This window comes from Carcharodon carcharias, chromosome 2 (genome assembly GCF_017639515.1).
Source record: "Carcharodon carcharias isolate sCarCar2 chromosome 2, sCarCar2.pri, whole genome shotgun sequence".
Taxonomy (NCBI): domain Eukaryota; kingdom Metazoa; phylum Chordata; class Chondrichthyes; order Lamniformes; family Lamnidae; genus Carcharodon; species Carcharodon carcharias.
Genome location: NC_054468.1, coordinates 73,887,857 through 73,902,357, shown reverse-complemented (window position 1 = coordinate 73,902,357; position 14,501 = coordinate 73,887,857). Strand labels below are relative to the sequence as shown.

At 41.4% G+C, this 14,501-nt stretch overlaps 1 protein-coding gene across 5 annotated transcripts in view; it reads right to left on the bottom strand.

Moving 5' to 3' along the window:
* The window catches only part of LOC121289171 (ubl carboxyl-terminal hydrolase 18-like), a 52,045-nt gene extending 39,826 nt beyond the window's left edge, over positions 1–12,219 (bottom strand). Inside the window, exons 1-2 of one of the 5 annotated variants that reach the window (XR_005945495.1) lie at positions 11,703–12,219; positions 2,527–2,703 (exon numbers count right to left, since the gene is read on the bottom strand). Coding sequence is in view for 1 of the 5 variants with exons in the window: in XM_041208346.1 (XP_041064280.1) it covers positions 2,527–2,703; positions 11,703–12,014 (489 nt within the window). In the remaining 4 variants the exon portion in view is untranslated. Of the gene's footprint in view, positions 1–2,526; positions 2,743–11,606 lie in introns of all 5 variants that reach the window. The other 4 variants (XR_005945498.1, XR_005945497.1, XR_005945499.1 and 1 more) reach the window with 4 other exon arrangements.
* Between the last annotated feature and the right edge of the window lie 2,282 nt (positions 12,220–14,501).

Here is a 14,501-nt window from a genome sequence, read left to right as displayed (position 1 = left end):
TTGCTTGCTTTCATGGCACCAGGAGGAAATTATAAATGAAAGAGGAAATTATATACCTAGGGAAAAAAATAGTGGCACTGTTCAAGAGATTCACTGATTCCTCTATAATAGTAAAGACACAGTTAAAACTCCACACTACTGTCGACCTTCCGAAAGCCTTGAGTGTGATTTACTGAATCTGGATCTGGTTAAACAGCTTTTGTCAAACAGGTCAGTGGTCAGGGTTCTTATTTCATCATATGCAGGCAATCTGAAGTAGTACAGAAAATGATTTGCCCAGATACCTCCAAACTCTCAACATAAATCAAGTTGTTACTACATGCAAAGGGTAATTCTGCATTCCTATGCTCTTAGTGGAGAGTCATGCTCAAAAGGAATATAGATCAGAGATAATTTTGTAGCCCAATTCTCAAAACCATTGGGCCAGATTTTCAAAGGACCACTGGATCAGAACTCAGTGTGGATGTGATTTGAAAATTGTAGTCCTGGATGTTGTCATAGAATTCCCAGGACAATTCCAAATTTTCAAAGAATTAACTGGGGTGGGGGAGGAAGGAAAGGTCAAACTGCACACTGCCAATTAATGGGCCTTTAAGCTCCTTTAGGAACTTAAAGGGGTGGGGCATGTGGGCAACCAATTTTGAAATCTAATTTTGGTGATCCTGAACATTCTGGCACACGTTACTGTCCAGCTGTTGGGGTTGCTTCAGGGCTAATAAAAAGTTTTTTTCCGTTTGCGTTGAAATGATATTTAAGAGATAAACTCGCCTGGCTGAACTGTGAGGTTCGGTGTCCAAGGCCAGTTTCCTGTACTTCTTTATTGGCACGAGACAGGCAGCTCCTGCTTCCTGGAGGTATTTGGCATCTCTAATTGGGCTCTGAGTTAGGCTCCTGGCCAATTAGACTATTTGCATTTGAACATTGAGTCACTCAGTTCAGGCACAGGTTTGGGACCCGAAATTTATCTAGGTGTCAGCTTCCTGACCCACTTCAAAAATCCAGCCCATAGGGTCTTGAAGGTTTTAGAAATGTGGGGTTGTAGAATTAAGCCTATAATTATGTTCTTCTGAGGAAGCCAGCTTGCTTCTTCCTCCAAACTAATCGCTATTTCTGGACATATTTGTCTATTATCTTAACATTGAAATGCTTGAATTAAAATTTTACAGTTTGAAATAGGATAGAGCTCTGTTCCTGCTGCACTTGTATGATCCCCAAATACCTAAAAAAAATACAATTATAACAGGGCACACAAACAACTGTAGCCATTATAGAGAAATATTGCCTTCAAAGTTGCTGAAAGTGTGAGCTGATAAAACCATAGTAAGGGAAACAGAGCATCTGGGACCTGAGTGAACAGGACAACCAACAGTGTATCTCCTTAATTAATCATAAAGGAGAATTGCAAAATAAAAATTGGAAAGACTGAGAAAGGAAAATTAAAGGAGGTGAATTCAATGTCGGGCACAGAAAGGGAAATAAGTGAAGGGTATCTCTTTAGGGCAAAAATATTGGATTAAGAGAGAGAGCAAAAACAGAAAGCAAAATTAACAAAGAAAAAATTGATCTATTTAAATTATCCCTGAAAAGTTTAAAACCTGAAGGAATGAAACTCCACACTTGATAAAGTTAATTTTTGGTATCAGAGAGGCGTATTTGCATTCAGTGACATTTATCACAGTGCCAAATGAGTATTTACTCAACTTGTAATGACAAGACTAAAGTTCCAACAGACAAACACAAAAGGTTTCTGGAAGTCAGACTAAGGATGAGCTACATTTGTAGGGAAGCTAACAGCGAGGAGGTGCAACTTGGGACAGCCACTTTTGGCATTTAACCACACATCTGTCATTTGTTTGCAGTTGCTATGTTATTTACCCATAAATAACAGCAATGTCATTAGCCTAGCTATAGTTTTGACAGCACATTCTGATCCATTGTTATGAGGAGGGTGTGAAGGTATGGGAAATATTTCCAATGGAGCAGTGAAAGCTAAGAAGGGATTTAATATAGATTTGTAAAATATTTTGCAAGTGTAAAAAAGGATAAACTATTTACTCTAGCTCTGGAGCCAGGGACAGGAGATCATTAGTTTCAAACTGTAATTGAAAAGGAATGAACGGTAAATAGAAACTTCTTTACTCAGATTGTAAGAAAATGGAATGCTTCACCAGAGAGTTGTTGAGGCAGACAACATTGGATTTTTCTAAAAGGAATATGGAAGAAATATTTAAAGTAGAGGAAAATTCAGGGCACTAGGAGAGGACAGAGAATCAAAGATTAGTTCCTCCAGTAAAGTGAATTTGCATGGCGTCCTTCTGCATTACAAATTCTTATGGATCTCCCTGGCTGAATGTAACTCTTACAATTGCCCTGTGGTTCAGTATTACATGGAGAAAAGAGTTATATTCAACTAAGGATCATGAAATCTGGCTTTTTTAATAAGTAGAGGCTTGTCAAACTTCCAAAATTGTTGCACAATTTACAGATACATCAAACAATTCTTGAATTCAATGATGAGATCACTACCTTTGGTACATCAGAGATTGCTTGGACATTTAGTTCACTTGTCGTTACCGAATACATAGAACTTGGATTCTTTTCGGAAGGGTCAGTGTTTAAAAAATCTGGTCCTTTGTTAACTCTAAGGCATGGTACTCCTTCATTAATCACCCTACTCCTCCAGGCTTGATTGGTGTAGTCTCTCTGTGAGAATCAGCACAGCAATGTAAAGCACTCCTAACCCTTACAACAAGAATCACAAACACAAAATAAGAGATAAGGTTAATTTTTGAAATCAATAAGTACATTATAAAACATTGAACAATCACACTTAGCATAGTTTCCTTTCTGGGAAAACAGGGATCTTGCTTTAGCCCATGAAATGTGTTTTGACTGTACATTATTGGGTTGAACTCTCTATAAGTCATTTCTCTCACACTGTATGACTTACCTAGAAATCTTTGTTTTCATCAACAAAACACATATATTACATCAGTACAATATAGCATAACCTGATATAAAGTGAATCCATTACAAAACTCCAGCTAACAGCAAAAAAGCTTCCATCTATCACTGGCCCTCTATCCAGCTCCACCTGTCCCACTCCCCTCAACCAGTTTATATTTCACCACATTTCTATATTTTTTAGTTCTGATGAAGAATCATATGGACTCGAAACGTTAACTGTATTCCTCTCTGCAGATGCTATCAGACCTGCTGAGTTTTTCCAGCTATTTTTGTTTTTGTTGTATAAAACTTCAGTTATTGTACGAGCTTACAAACTGAGAGCATAGATCTTTAAATAAAATCAGACAAGATTAGTAAACTTGCCAGAAAAGTAGTTATCCGATATGATTAATGTAAAGGAGAAGGGAATTCAGTAGGTAAGCCATAGACACCTTTAAAGCTTGTTTTGCAAACAATTCAAGTTGATAAGTGAGACAAGGCAAATTCTTTGGATTATTTTATCTTCCCGCTAACCACAAGCCGAATGTTTCAATCTAGCTGTCAAAGCAATTTCTAGTCACTAGAATAGCTGTTTCCTAAAGCTAAATAATATAATCACTGGCATAACATTTCTGGCTTCTCATCCCCACTTATCCCCACTCCCCCCCCAATCACACCATAAATACAACTTCTAATTGTCTGCAAACACTCACACTAGGAACTCCCCCACTTACCTACACCATCTCCTACCTGCCTTGGAATCTTTCCATTCAGCAAATGATCTTCATGCTATTTAAAAGCCACCACTGAACCATTAAGCAGCAGGAATTTTTTTTTTACAAGCACCTAACCATTGAAATAAATGGTACTGGAGGAAACCATTCAGCCCACTGTGTCTGGGCCTGTTCATTGTCAGATCCCACAACCTTGCCCTCTCCCATGTGGAACCATGCAAATTTCCTACAAAGCGTAGCAGTTTACAGCAAATAAACTGCATGTCCTACAATTGCCTCATGATCAGAACCATGTGGAATTTCAGCCCCATACAGTTTAACTTATTAGTGAATTGGATTTAAAAACAAAAAAAAAGCATGTATTGTGGATTTTCATCACCACAGGTTTTATTTTAATATAAATTTTAATGCATTTTTAGAGGTACCTGTGATTAGATCCATACTATCGAACCTGGAATTTATGCCACCTTTTGACAAGTGAGTGAAACTATTATGCTAGTAACTCTTTTGAGCACAAACACATTTCCATCTGTTTCAGATGAAGTTATATTGTTTCATAGTTTGCCATTGTGAGATTTGAACTCTTGATCTTGGGCTTACAAACCCAGTACCATAACCACTTGGCTATTTAGGCCAAGCTAAACTATTATCCCTGAGCAGCGAAGGGACAAGATTACAGTAGAAATGGCCTTTTGCAGCGAGTTACAATCTGTGGCTGTTTAGTGCTTCATCAGGAGAATTAATGTTTCTTGAGGAAAAATCAAGGAAAACAAATGTGAACTGGCCATAATCTTCCAATCCTCCTTAGATACGGGATGGTCCCAGAGGACTAGAGAATTGCAAATTCCCCTGTTGAATAAAGGGCGGAAGGATAAACCCAGTAACTGCAGCTAAGGCAGTTTAACATCAATGGCAGAAAAAGCTTTTGGAAATGATAATCCAGAAGAAAATTAAAAGTCACTTAAAGAGGTGTGGATCAATTGAAGACATTCAGTATGGGTTTGTTAAAGGCCAGTCAGGTATAACTAATCTGACTGACTTTATTAATGAGGTAGCAGAAAGGGTTGATGAGGGTGATAACAGTTGATGTCATGTTGAAGAAAGGTACAAAGTTGTGTTCCTGGGGTTGATACCAGGACCATGGATTTTCTTGATGTATATTACTGACCTCTACTTGGGCATAATTTCAAAATATGCAGATAACACTGGAAGTACTATGAACAATCAAGAGGATAAAGATATGTTTCAAGTGGATGCAGACAGGTTAGTGGAAAGACCGGACATGTGGCAGGTGAAACTTAACCCAGAGCTGTTATTTTGACAACAGATTTTGGCCCATTGGTATGAGGGGAGTGTGAATATACTGGGACTATTTCCACTGGAGCAAAGAAGGATAAGAAGGGATTTAATATAAATTCTTTTTAACTGTAAAATGTTTTGATAGTGTAAGGAGAGATAAACTATTTCCTCTGACTGGAAGCCAGCGACAGAGGGGGCCATTAATTTCAAACTGTCATTAAGAAAATGATGAAAGATAAACAGCACATTTTTTACTCTTTATTGTTGGAGGATAGAATGCCTGAGAGTAGATATGGAAAACATCATTGGATTGTTTTTAAAGCAAATTGGTTAAATATGTTAATCAGGGGAAGACTCAGGGAACTTGGAGAAAGCAGGGTATCAGGAATAGTTTTGGACTGTTCCGGTAAAGAGCAGACATGATGGGCCTGCATGGCTTCTTTCTGGGTTACAAACTCATATGGATCTGTCTGAATGTAACCTTTATGATTCCCTTATGGCACCAGTATCTCATGGAGAAATGAATTCTGAGAATCATGCAATCTGGCACTTTATTTAGGAGAGGTTTGTCATTCTAGAACATGGTTGCATAATTTATTAATACATTAGCCAACCAATTAATGAGATCAGTGGTGAGATCACTACCTTTGGTACATCTGGGGTTATGTGGACATTTAGTTCACTTGTCTTTACTGAATCTTTCAAACTTGGACTCGTTTCAGAAATGGCCATGTTTGAAAAGGCTTCTCCAATATACGGTACTTCTTCGTTAGTCCTCTCACTGCTATCCTGCTATCCACTCTTAATTAGCACATTCTTTTAGATAATATCACTACCTTCAACACCTCTTTGTTCTTTTGTCTGTGACATATTTTGGTTATTTCCTCCTATTACTGCTTGCTTGTCCCAAGTTGATCGGTGTAACCTCCCTATAGGCAGCGTAAAGCATATCTAACCCTTACAACAAAGATCGGTTGTTCACATAAGCACAGGAGATCACACTTACCTTAGATAAAAATAAAAAACTGCGGATGCTGGAAATCCAAAACAAAAACAGAAACAGAAATATCTGGAAAAACTCAGCAGGTCTGGCAGCATCAGCAGAGAAGAGTACAGTTGACGTTTCAAGTCCTCATGACCCTTCAACAGAACTAAGTAAAAATAGGAGAAGGGTGAAATATAAGCTGGTTTAAGGATGGGAGGGTGGGGGGGGGGGGTGGTTGTTGGGACAAGCAAGCAGTAATAGGAGGAAATAACCAAAAGATGTCACAGACAAAAGAACAAAGAGATGTTGAAGGTGCTGATATTATCTAAAGGAATGTGCTAATTAAGAGTGGATAGCAGGACAAGCAAGGTACAGATAGCTCTAGTGGGGGTGGGGTGAAATAAGACTAAAAGGGCATAACAGGTATAGATAAATGATCGGTGGAATACATTTAAAAATAATGGAAATAGGTAGGAAAAGAAAAATCTATATAAGTTATTGGAAAAAACAAAAAGGAGGGGGAAGAAACAGAAAGGGGATGGGGATGGAGGAGGGAGTTTAAGATTTAAAATTGTTGAACTCAATATTCAGACCGGAAGGCTGTAAAGTGAGTGGTCGGAAGATGAGGTGCTGTTCCTCCAGCTTGCGTTGAGCTTCACTGGAACAATGCAGCAAGCCAAGGACAGACATGTGGGCAAGAGAGCAGGGTGGAGTGTTAAAATGGCAAGCGACAGGGAGGTCTAGGTAATGCTTGCGGACAGACCAAAGGTGTTCTGCAAAGTGGTCACCCAGTCTGCATTTGGTCTCTCCAATGTAGAGGAGACCGCATTGGGAGCAACGAATGCAGTAGACTAAGTTGAAGGAAGTGCAAGTGAAATGCTGCTTCACTTGAAAGGAGCATTTGTGCATATCTTGCGTTCGCATGGGGAGCTACCGTAGGAGGGGGTTGAGGAGTAGGGGGTGATGGAGGAGTGGACCAGGGTGTCACGAAGAGAACAATCCCTACGGAATGCCACCATGTGCGGGGAAGGGAAGATGTGTTTGGTGGTGGCATCATGCTGGAGTTGGTGGAAATGGCGGAGGATGATCCTTTGAATGCGGAGGCTGGTGGGGCGATAAGTGAGGACAAGGAGGACCCTATCATGTTTCTGGGAGGGAAAAGAAGGTGTGAGGGCGTCTGACCTGAATGCAAGTAAAATTGTGCAAAATGACATGAGGTGTGCATCCGGACATCATCGCACATGCATGCAATATTGAGGTCGACGGGTGTGCACACAGGAGTCAGAGCCATGCCTGCCAACAATTAAGGGGCCAATTAAGGTCATTAAAAAGCCTACTGAGCGCAATTTTACATTACTTGTCCACTTTTACAGTTGGCGGATGGACCAACCAGCCTGGTGGGTTCCACATTTTTCCTACAACCTTGATCCAGGGCAGGATGAATTATCTGGGGTGAAATATAATAAGAAAAAGATGCCTGGTGACCGAGGCTTTTGGAGTTCTGCTGTCAGGTGCTTGAATGTGCTGCACAGACACATTTGCTGCATTTTATTCTTCTTGTTTAATTTGTACAGGCCTGCAGATCTCTGAGGCAGCTCCGCAGCAGGTGTCTGCCTGCCTTCAGTGAGCTCATTAGAAGCACCTACCCGCACCCTCATTTTTCTCAGCGCCTGCCCTCTTCCCACTGCCCCCAAGCAGTGCTGAGCCTTTCTCAGCGCGTGTTTCATGCTGGCTGCCTGTTAATTGGCCAGCCAGCGTGAAATTGCATTTGGGGACCAATTGCGGCTGGAAGCGTATTTCATGCCCGCTTCCGGGCCCGCCAATTGTGTGCGCCCGACAAGCGAGATTCAGGCCCAGAAGACATTTCTCTCATGTTTGCTCCACTGTATGACTTGTCTGGAAATCTTTGCTTTTACCAACAAAATGCACATCAGTAGAATAGAATATAATCTGACATAAAGAGAATCTGTTATAAAACTTCCGCTGTTATGCTGGGCTACATTCTGCTGCTTTAGACCTTGAAACAAAATCAGCAAAGGTTATGCAATTACTGGTGGGGAGAGGGGGGCAGTGGCATAGTGGTATTGTCACTAGACTAGTAATCCAGAGACCCAGGGCACTGCTCTGGGGACCTGGGCTTGAATCCCAACATGGCAGATAGTGGAATTCAAATTCCACAAAAAAATCCGCAATTAAGAGTCTGAAGATGACCATAAAACCATTGTCGATTGTCATAAAATCCCATCTGGTTCACTAATGCCCTTTAGGGAAAATCTGCTGTCCTTACCTGGTCTGGCCCACACATGATTCCAGACCAGCAGCAATGTGGCTGACTAAATGCCTTCTGAGCAAGGTCAATTAGGGATGGGCAATAATTACTGGCCCAGCCAGCAATGCCCACATCCCATGAATGAATATAAAAAAAGATTAACATAAAGGAAGATAGTTCCCTTCAGGTAAGCTTGTTTTGCAAACAATCTAACTTATCAAACTTGCTGAATAAAGAAACATATCTAAGCTTTTTGTCCTGCATTCATCAGGACACTCAAGAATCCCAATATAAAGGGGAAAAACAACAATCTATACTGTATGTATGAAGCTGATTGGTTTGCAAGTAGCATTGCCATGGAGAATGCACATGGTGACTGACAGTTAACTGCCAAGCAATGTTTGAAATTTAAACCAGGCAGCTTGACCCTGATTGGTGAAGGCATTGCCCTGAGGAATGAGTCAGTGAATGGCTGTCACTTATTTTGTTTAGCTGAAACAGGTGCAATTATGTAAATGTTCTTTCTGTCTGCAAAGAACAGGGCCCTGTGTATTAATATATGTAGCTTCCAGTACATGCAAATGTGCCACACTGTGAGCCCAACTGACAATCTTAAATTGGTTGTCAGTGTAATTCTTAGCTCACTGAGGATTATTTAGCAAGTGTTGTCCAATCTCAGAATCACGTCCAATTGTTGGACACTGTTTTGAGTTTTGCAAACACGGGCTGGTTGGGTACAGTCTGTACTCTGCCCATCATGAACAGCAGCTGGAACATGCTGTTTGATACAATCCACCAGTCTTTGGGACGTATGGCCTACATACCTAGTTTTGAAAGGGTACTGGAATGATATACTTGAATGGTTCCAGTGATGAGAGGCTTCAGCTACAGGGATAGATTGGAGAAACTGGGATTATTTTCCTTAGAGAAGGAGAGTTTGATAGGAAATTTAATAGAGATGTTCAAAGTTATGAAAGGTCTAGAGTATATAGAGAGGAACTGTTCCCAATGTCCAGAACAAGAGAACACGGACTTAACATGATTGGCGAAAGAATCAAAGACGACACAAGGTAAAACTAATTCATGCAGTGAATGGTATCAATCTAGAATGCACTGCCTGAAAGGGTAATAGAGACAAATTCAATCATAGCTTTCAAAAAGGGCATTTGGTCAGCACTTAAAGGGAAAACATATTGGAGGGCTATGGATAAAGGGAGGGAGTGGACTTGCTAAATTGCCCCTGCAGAGCTGGCACAGGCTCAATGGAACAAATGGCCTCCTTCTGTGCTGTAACCATTCTATGATTTCACAAGGCATATTGCAGATAGGATATTGGAAGCATTGCATTGCTTGCATAAGTTAGGAGAACCGTGGTCTCCTCTGGATCTGGAGAATATATATAGGTCTTCCAAACTGTGCCCTCAAAGGGGATGGTAATTTAACCTGTGGTCTTAAGGGCATAGCTTGTAGAAGCCTTTCATGGATCAAAGCTGAGTAACGGAAACCTTAGATTCAGCCCTGTGAAAGGAATTTTATTGGAAGTATGGTCCCCTGAGATGACGTCTGAGGATGAACAACCTTTTTTTAGACACCTAAAGGTTAGGTTATTACAATGGCCATTACAAGTGAAAACTAGAAGCAAGTGCCTGAGGTTTCCACTCGATTGTGCTAGAATTTTCAAATTCTCTGACACCAGCATAACTAGTGCAGAAGCGGAGGAATTTTAAGCACAAATTGCATTCAATGCAACTTCCACAATCTCAGGCATTAGTTTGATAAACATCATGCTAGATACAGGTGCCGCCTGCAAAACTGACCATGCCCCAGCATGAATTAACCATTGGGAGTTTCCACTTATTGCACTTGTCCGCACAAGTGGTTCCAAACAATTAGCTGGAGCTTTTGAACAGAAAGATGTGAATAGAAAAGATTTTGAAGGATTATTTTTAATTTACTAAGGAACTGACTATTGTACCATTACCTAATTAGAAAATAATTTTCAGTAATTTAAGGACAGGTACACACTGGAGAGGATTGATAATGTGGTTTTAAATACATATTGCTTGTGATAAACTCATATTCTGCTGTACTGATCAAATTTTACCAAGTTATCACTCTTAAATATATCATGGATTTTTTTAAAAGCTAATTTTAAAAAGAATTGTTAAAACACTTGATTGTGCCGTTGGATGTCAGATTTTGCATTTGATGATATGAAAATTAGTTTAAGCGGAAACTCAAGATGAAGAATACTTTTCAAAACAAGTGCAATTTTGGCCATAATTTGTTCCAAAATCACCAATTGGAGGTAGAGTTTCCATTTTATACAAAATAAAACATTTTCACCATATTGATACTGATAATTTATTATGATTGAAGATTGAGATTGCAGTAGGCCTGTAATGAGTAAATTCCACCAACTTGCCTTTGTACCAATTGTAATGCAGAAGGTAGATCCTATATACAATACATTATAGCAGTAACTGCATTTCAGAATAATTAATTCTAACAAAGTACTTGGAAACAACTCAGAAGCCATGAGATTCATGATGTCCATCTATTCTATTCAATCATGGGTCATCTATTGGAAATTTTCTAAAATTTGTCAAGCATCCTTTTCAATGTTATGAGACAAGTGACACACTTCCTCTCAACATGAACAATTAGCTATTTGGGAAATCAAAATTCTGTGCAAACCTGGCACACTTGCACAGAGTCATTTTGATGTCAAGCTCAGTTTGGCAGCAATAAGGGGCAGTCAGCAGTATAAATCAGGTCCAGAATCTGTGTGCTTTACTTGACCCATCGTGTTACAGAACCGTATCTCTAGTGCAACAGCTGACTTTTTCTTTGCTAAACTGGTGTTGATGCTGCTTAACAAAGTGCATGCACCCTACAACAACAACTTGCACTTTTATAGTGCTTTAATACAAGTATGGTAAAATCGCTCAAGGTGCTTCATAGCAGTGTCAACATTTGACACGGTGCCACATAAGCAGTTATTAGGACCGGATGGTTTTAAGGTGTCTCCTATAGGAGAGGGAGATAGAGAGACTGGGAAAGGTTTTTGGAGGGACTCCCAGAATTTGAGTGACTAAAATTGTGGCCGCGCAAGAGGGTTGTAACAGTTAAAACAGTTGTATTAGAGTCAAAAACACAAAATGTTAGAAAAACTCAGCAGGTCTGACAGCATCTTTGGAGAGAGAAACAAGAGTTAACGTTTTGAGTCCGTGTCATGAGTTTTTCTGTTTTTGTTTCGGTTTTCAGCATCGGCAGTATTTTGTCATTTGTTTTAGAGTCTTTGCCAATGACAAAGAGAAATGAAAAAAACAAATACACTTAAGACCAGATGGGGTGAAGAAAGCAAACTTACAAGTGGCATTCCCTCCTTTGTGTGTATAAAAAGCTTTTAACCAGGGCTCCGATAGTTGGCAGTGAGAACAGTAGCGGTTATGAGTTCTGCTATTACCTGCGTTGTGTCCCAGCTACCCAAGTGTCTCTGGACCGACGGTGACGGGGTGCAGTCCCAGCGTATAGAGTTACTTGGGTTCCTGGAGCCGGGACTGGTCTCTTGGTTGATTCTGACCTGAGGTGTGGAACTCACTGTAGCCCGGGTGTGTTCCTTTCTCTCACAAATCCTGCTGCCCTTACCCGGGGAGGAGGATTCTACATGTCTGGAACTTCTACGCATCTTTGTGACTGAGACCAGAACGAGGACGATCAGTGATTTTCCCGAAATGACATGAGCGAGGCTGCTAAACTTGGCAGAAGCTGACTTCATTGTTTCGCCATTTTAGGATAGCTAAAGAAAGTGAAACTCAGGGTTCCTGCTTTCCTACACAAACTGAAGCCTGGCAACAAACACCGTGGCGAATGCAATACCTCGAAATATTTAGGTTTTTTTTTTAAATTTCAGATTTCCAGCACACTTATTTTATTTCTCTACCAAAATAACTCTCCCAAAATCAGGGCAAGAGTTCAAGCGAAGATTGGCCACCTCGGGCTGACTGGTTGTGAAACCGGTAATTCTCCGAGCCCATTTCAACCGAAAGTGGCTCACAAGGTGATCGATCCCGTAATAGCTGCAAAATCATCAGCGCGAGTAATTTTGACTTTGCGCGATACAGAAACGCGGGAAACCAGCCCCTTCTGTAAAAAAAAACACTCTCGATTTTCAATTATAGAAAGGCGGCTGACTAATTTGATATCGCCGGGTATTACACTATCACGTTTTCTTTGCATTTCTGAATTTTCTGACTGTGGAACGGGTGCGTTTATTTGTGCCAGGACATTAGGGGGAACACTTGCTGCACGTGTGCAGATACATTTGGTTAAATTTGTATCTGTAACTTAATTGATTTCAGCTACCCCAAATTGCCCTTTAATAAATTCACTTTGGTTCCGACAAGACTTAAATCAATTAAGGCAAAGGCAGAATCCTCTAGATAGTAAATTTTAAAAGTTCAAAGGAAGACAATGATTCTTTACAATTTCTTGATCAGTCCATAGAAGTGTAACCCTCCTTTAAGAGCTATTCTCCAGCAGTCTTGCCTCCAGCATCTTCAACTCCATCAATGACAGCTGTTCTCTCGGAATTCTACTTTGGGAGATCTTCAGTACATGGCTAGCGATTACTGGAACCTCTACTTTTATCCACAAAATGAGCATTACCTTACATCAGAGTTGGGCCCGTTGGAACATGACAATTGGTCAATTTTGTTACCAGATTAATTTAATTGGATCCCCAATCTATTTTCATTATCTTAGACAGGAATGCAATAGAACTGTTTCAGACTATCCCTGTATCTTATTCCATACAATCCGTTATTCAAACAGTTTCAAATGTTGAGGTTAATTAAAGGCCTCCCTTGCCAGTACACCTTAAATATTCACTCCCGCAGGAGTTGGTGCGTCGCGCGTCTGTGAGTGTCCAGGTCGCAGCCGATGCCATCCAAGACCTAAAAAACGGTCGTGCTTGGACCCGATGTTATTTTGGGTCTTGAGGTGGCCCAGGTGCGCGGTGGTCTTCCGTCTGAACGTTCCCCTGTTCGGACAGAATTCCACATTGGCCCCAAGCCCCGAACCCTCCCTTGGGTGCTGGTGCCCGCAATATGAGCCGCCTCGGGGACATGCCCTCTGTGCCTTTTGACACGGCAAAGAGGAGCTTTTTGTACAGACTGCTGCACACCTTCCATTTTCTCGCCCTTGTCCGCCGCCCGGACACGCCCTGGCGTGCCTTGTTGCCGTCCAGCGGCGGAGGCCCCCGATGGGAGGCCCTCTACGGAGGTGTCCTCCCCCTTTCTATCGGGGACCTGGGTTGGAGGGTGTTGCATGCAGCAGTCCCCTATAATCGTAGGATGCATAGGTTCATGGACTCCCAGGACACATGCCCTTTTTGCGGTCTTGTGGAGTCCGTGGACCATGCATATATAGGGTGTGGTAGGCTGCACTCCCTTTTTAGTTACTTGAAAAACCTTTTACTGATGTTTGGTTTGCACTTCAGCCCCACGCTCCTGATCTATGGGCACCCGGTGCGGAAGGGGGTCGGGAAGGAGGAGGACCTCCTCGTGAACCTGCTCCTGGGCCTGGCCAAGTTGGCCATTAACAGGTCCAGGCAGCGGGCGATCGACGGGGGAGTCCCGCCCGATTGTTTGTCCCTCTTCCGTGGCTACGTTCGCGGCCGGATGTCCCTGGAGAGGGAGCACGCGGTGTCTGCTGGCACTCTCGAGGCCTTCCGTGCCCGGTGGGCACCGCGGGGACTGGGGTGTTTTGTTGACCCCTTTAATCACATTTTGGTTTGAAGTTGTAAGTTTCCTTTAAATTTTGTCTTTAGTTCTACAGCTGACCTGAATTAGGGGCTGTGCTTGATTTGTCCTCATTTTGTTGATTTGGTTTAATTGGTTTAACTTGAAAGATATTAAATATTCACTCCTCCCTGGTTCGAAACCGGGCAGAAACATTGTGAAATCTTACTCAATAAATTGTGAGGATAATTTGCGTTGTTAAAAAGCTTAAATATTCACTCTCTTCACTGCTGGCGCAAAATGGCTGCACTGTATGGCGTTTACAAGATGCACTGCAGCAACTTGCCAAGGTTTCTTTGGCAACACCTCTTAAACCTACAGTCACTACCATCTAGAATGATAAGGGCAGCAGGTATACAGGAACACTACAACCTACAAGTTACCCCCCACGTCATGCACCATTCTGCCTGATATGTTGCCACTGGTGGGTCGAAATCCTTAAACGTGCTACCTAAAATCAGCGT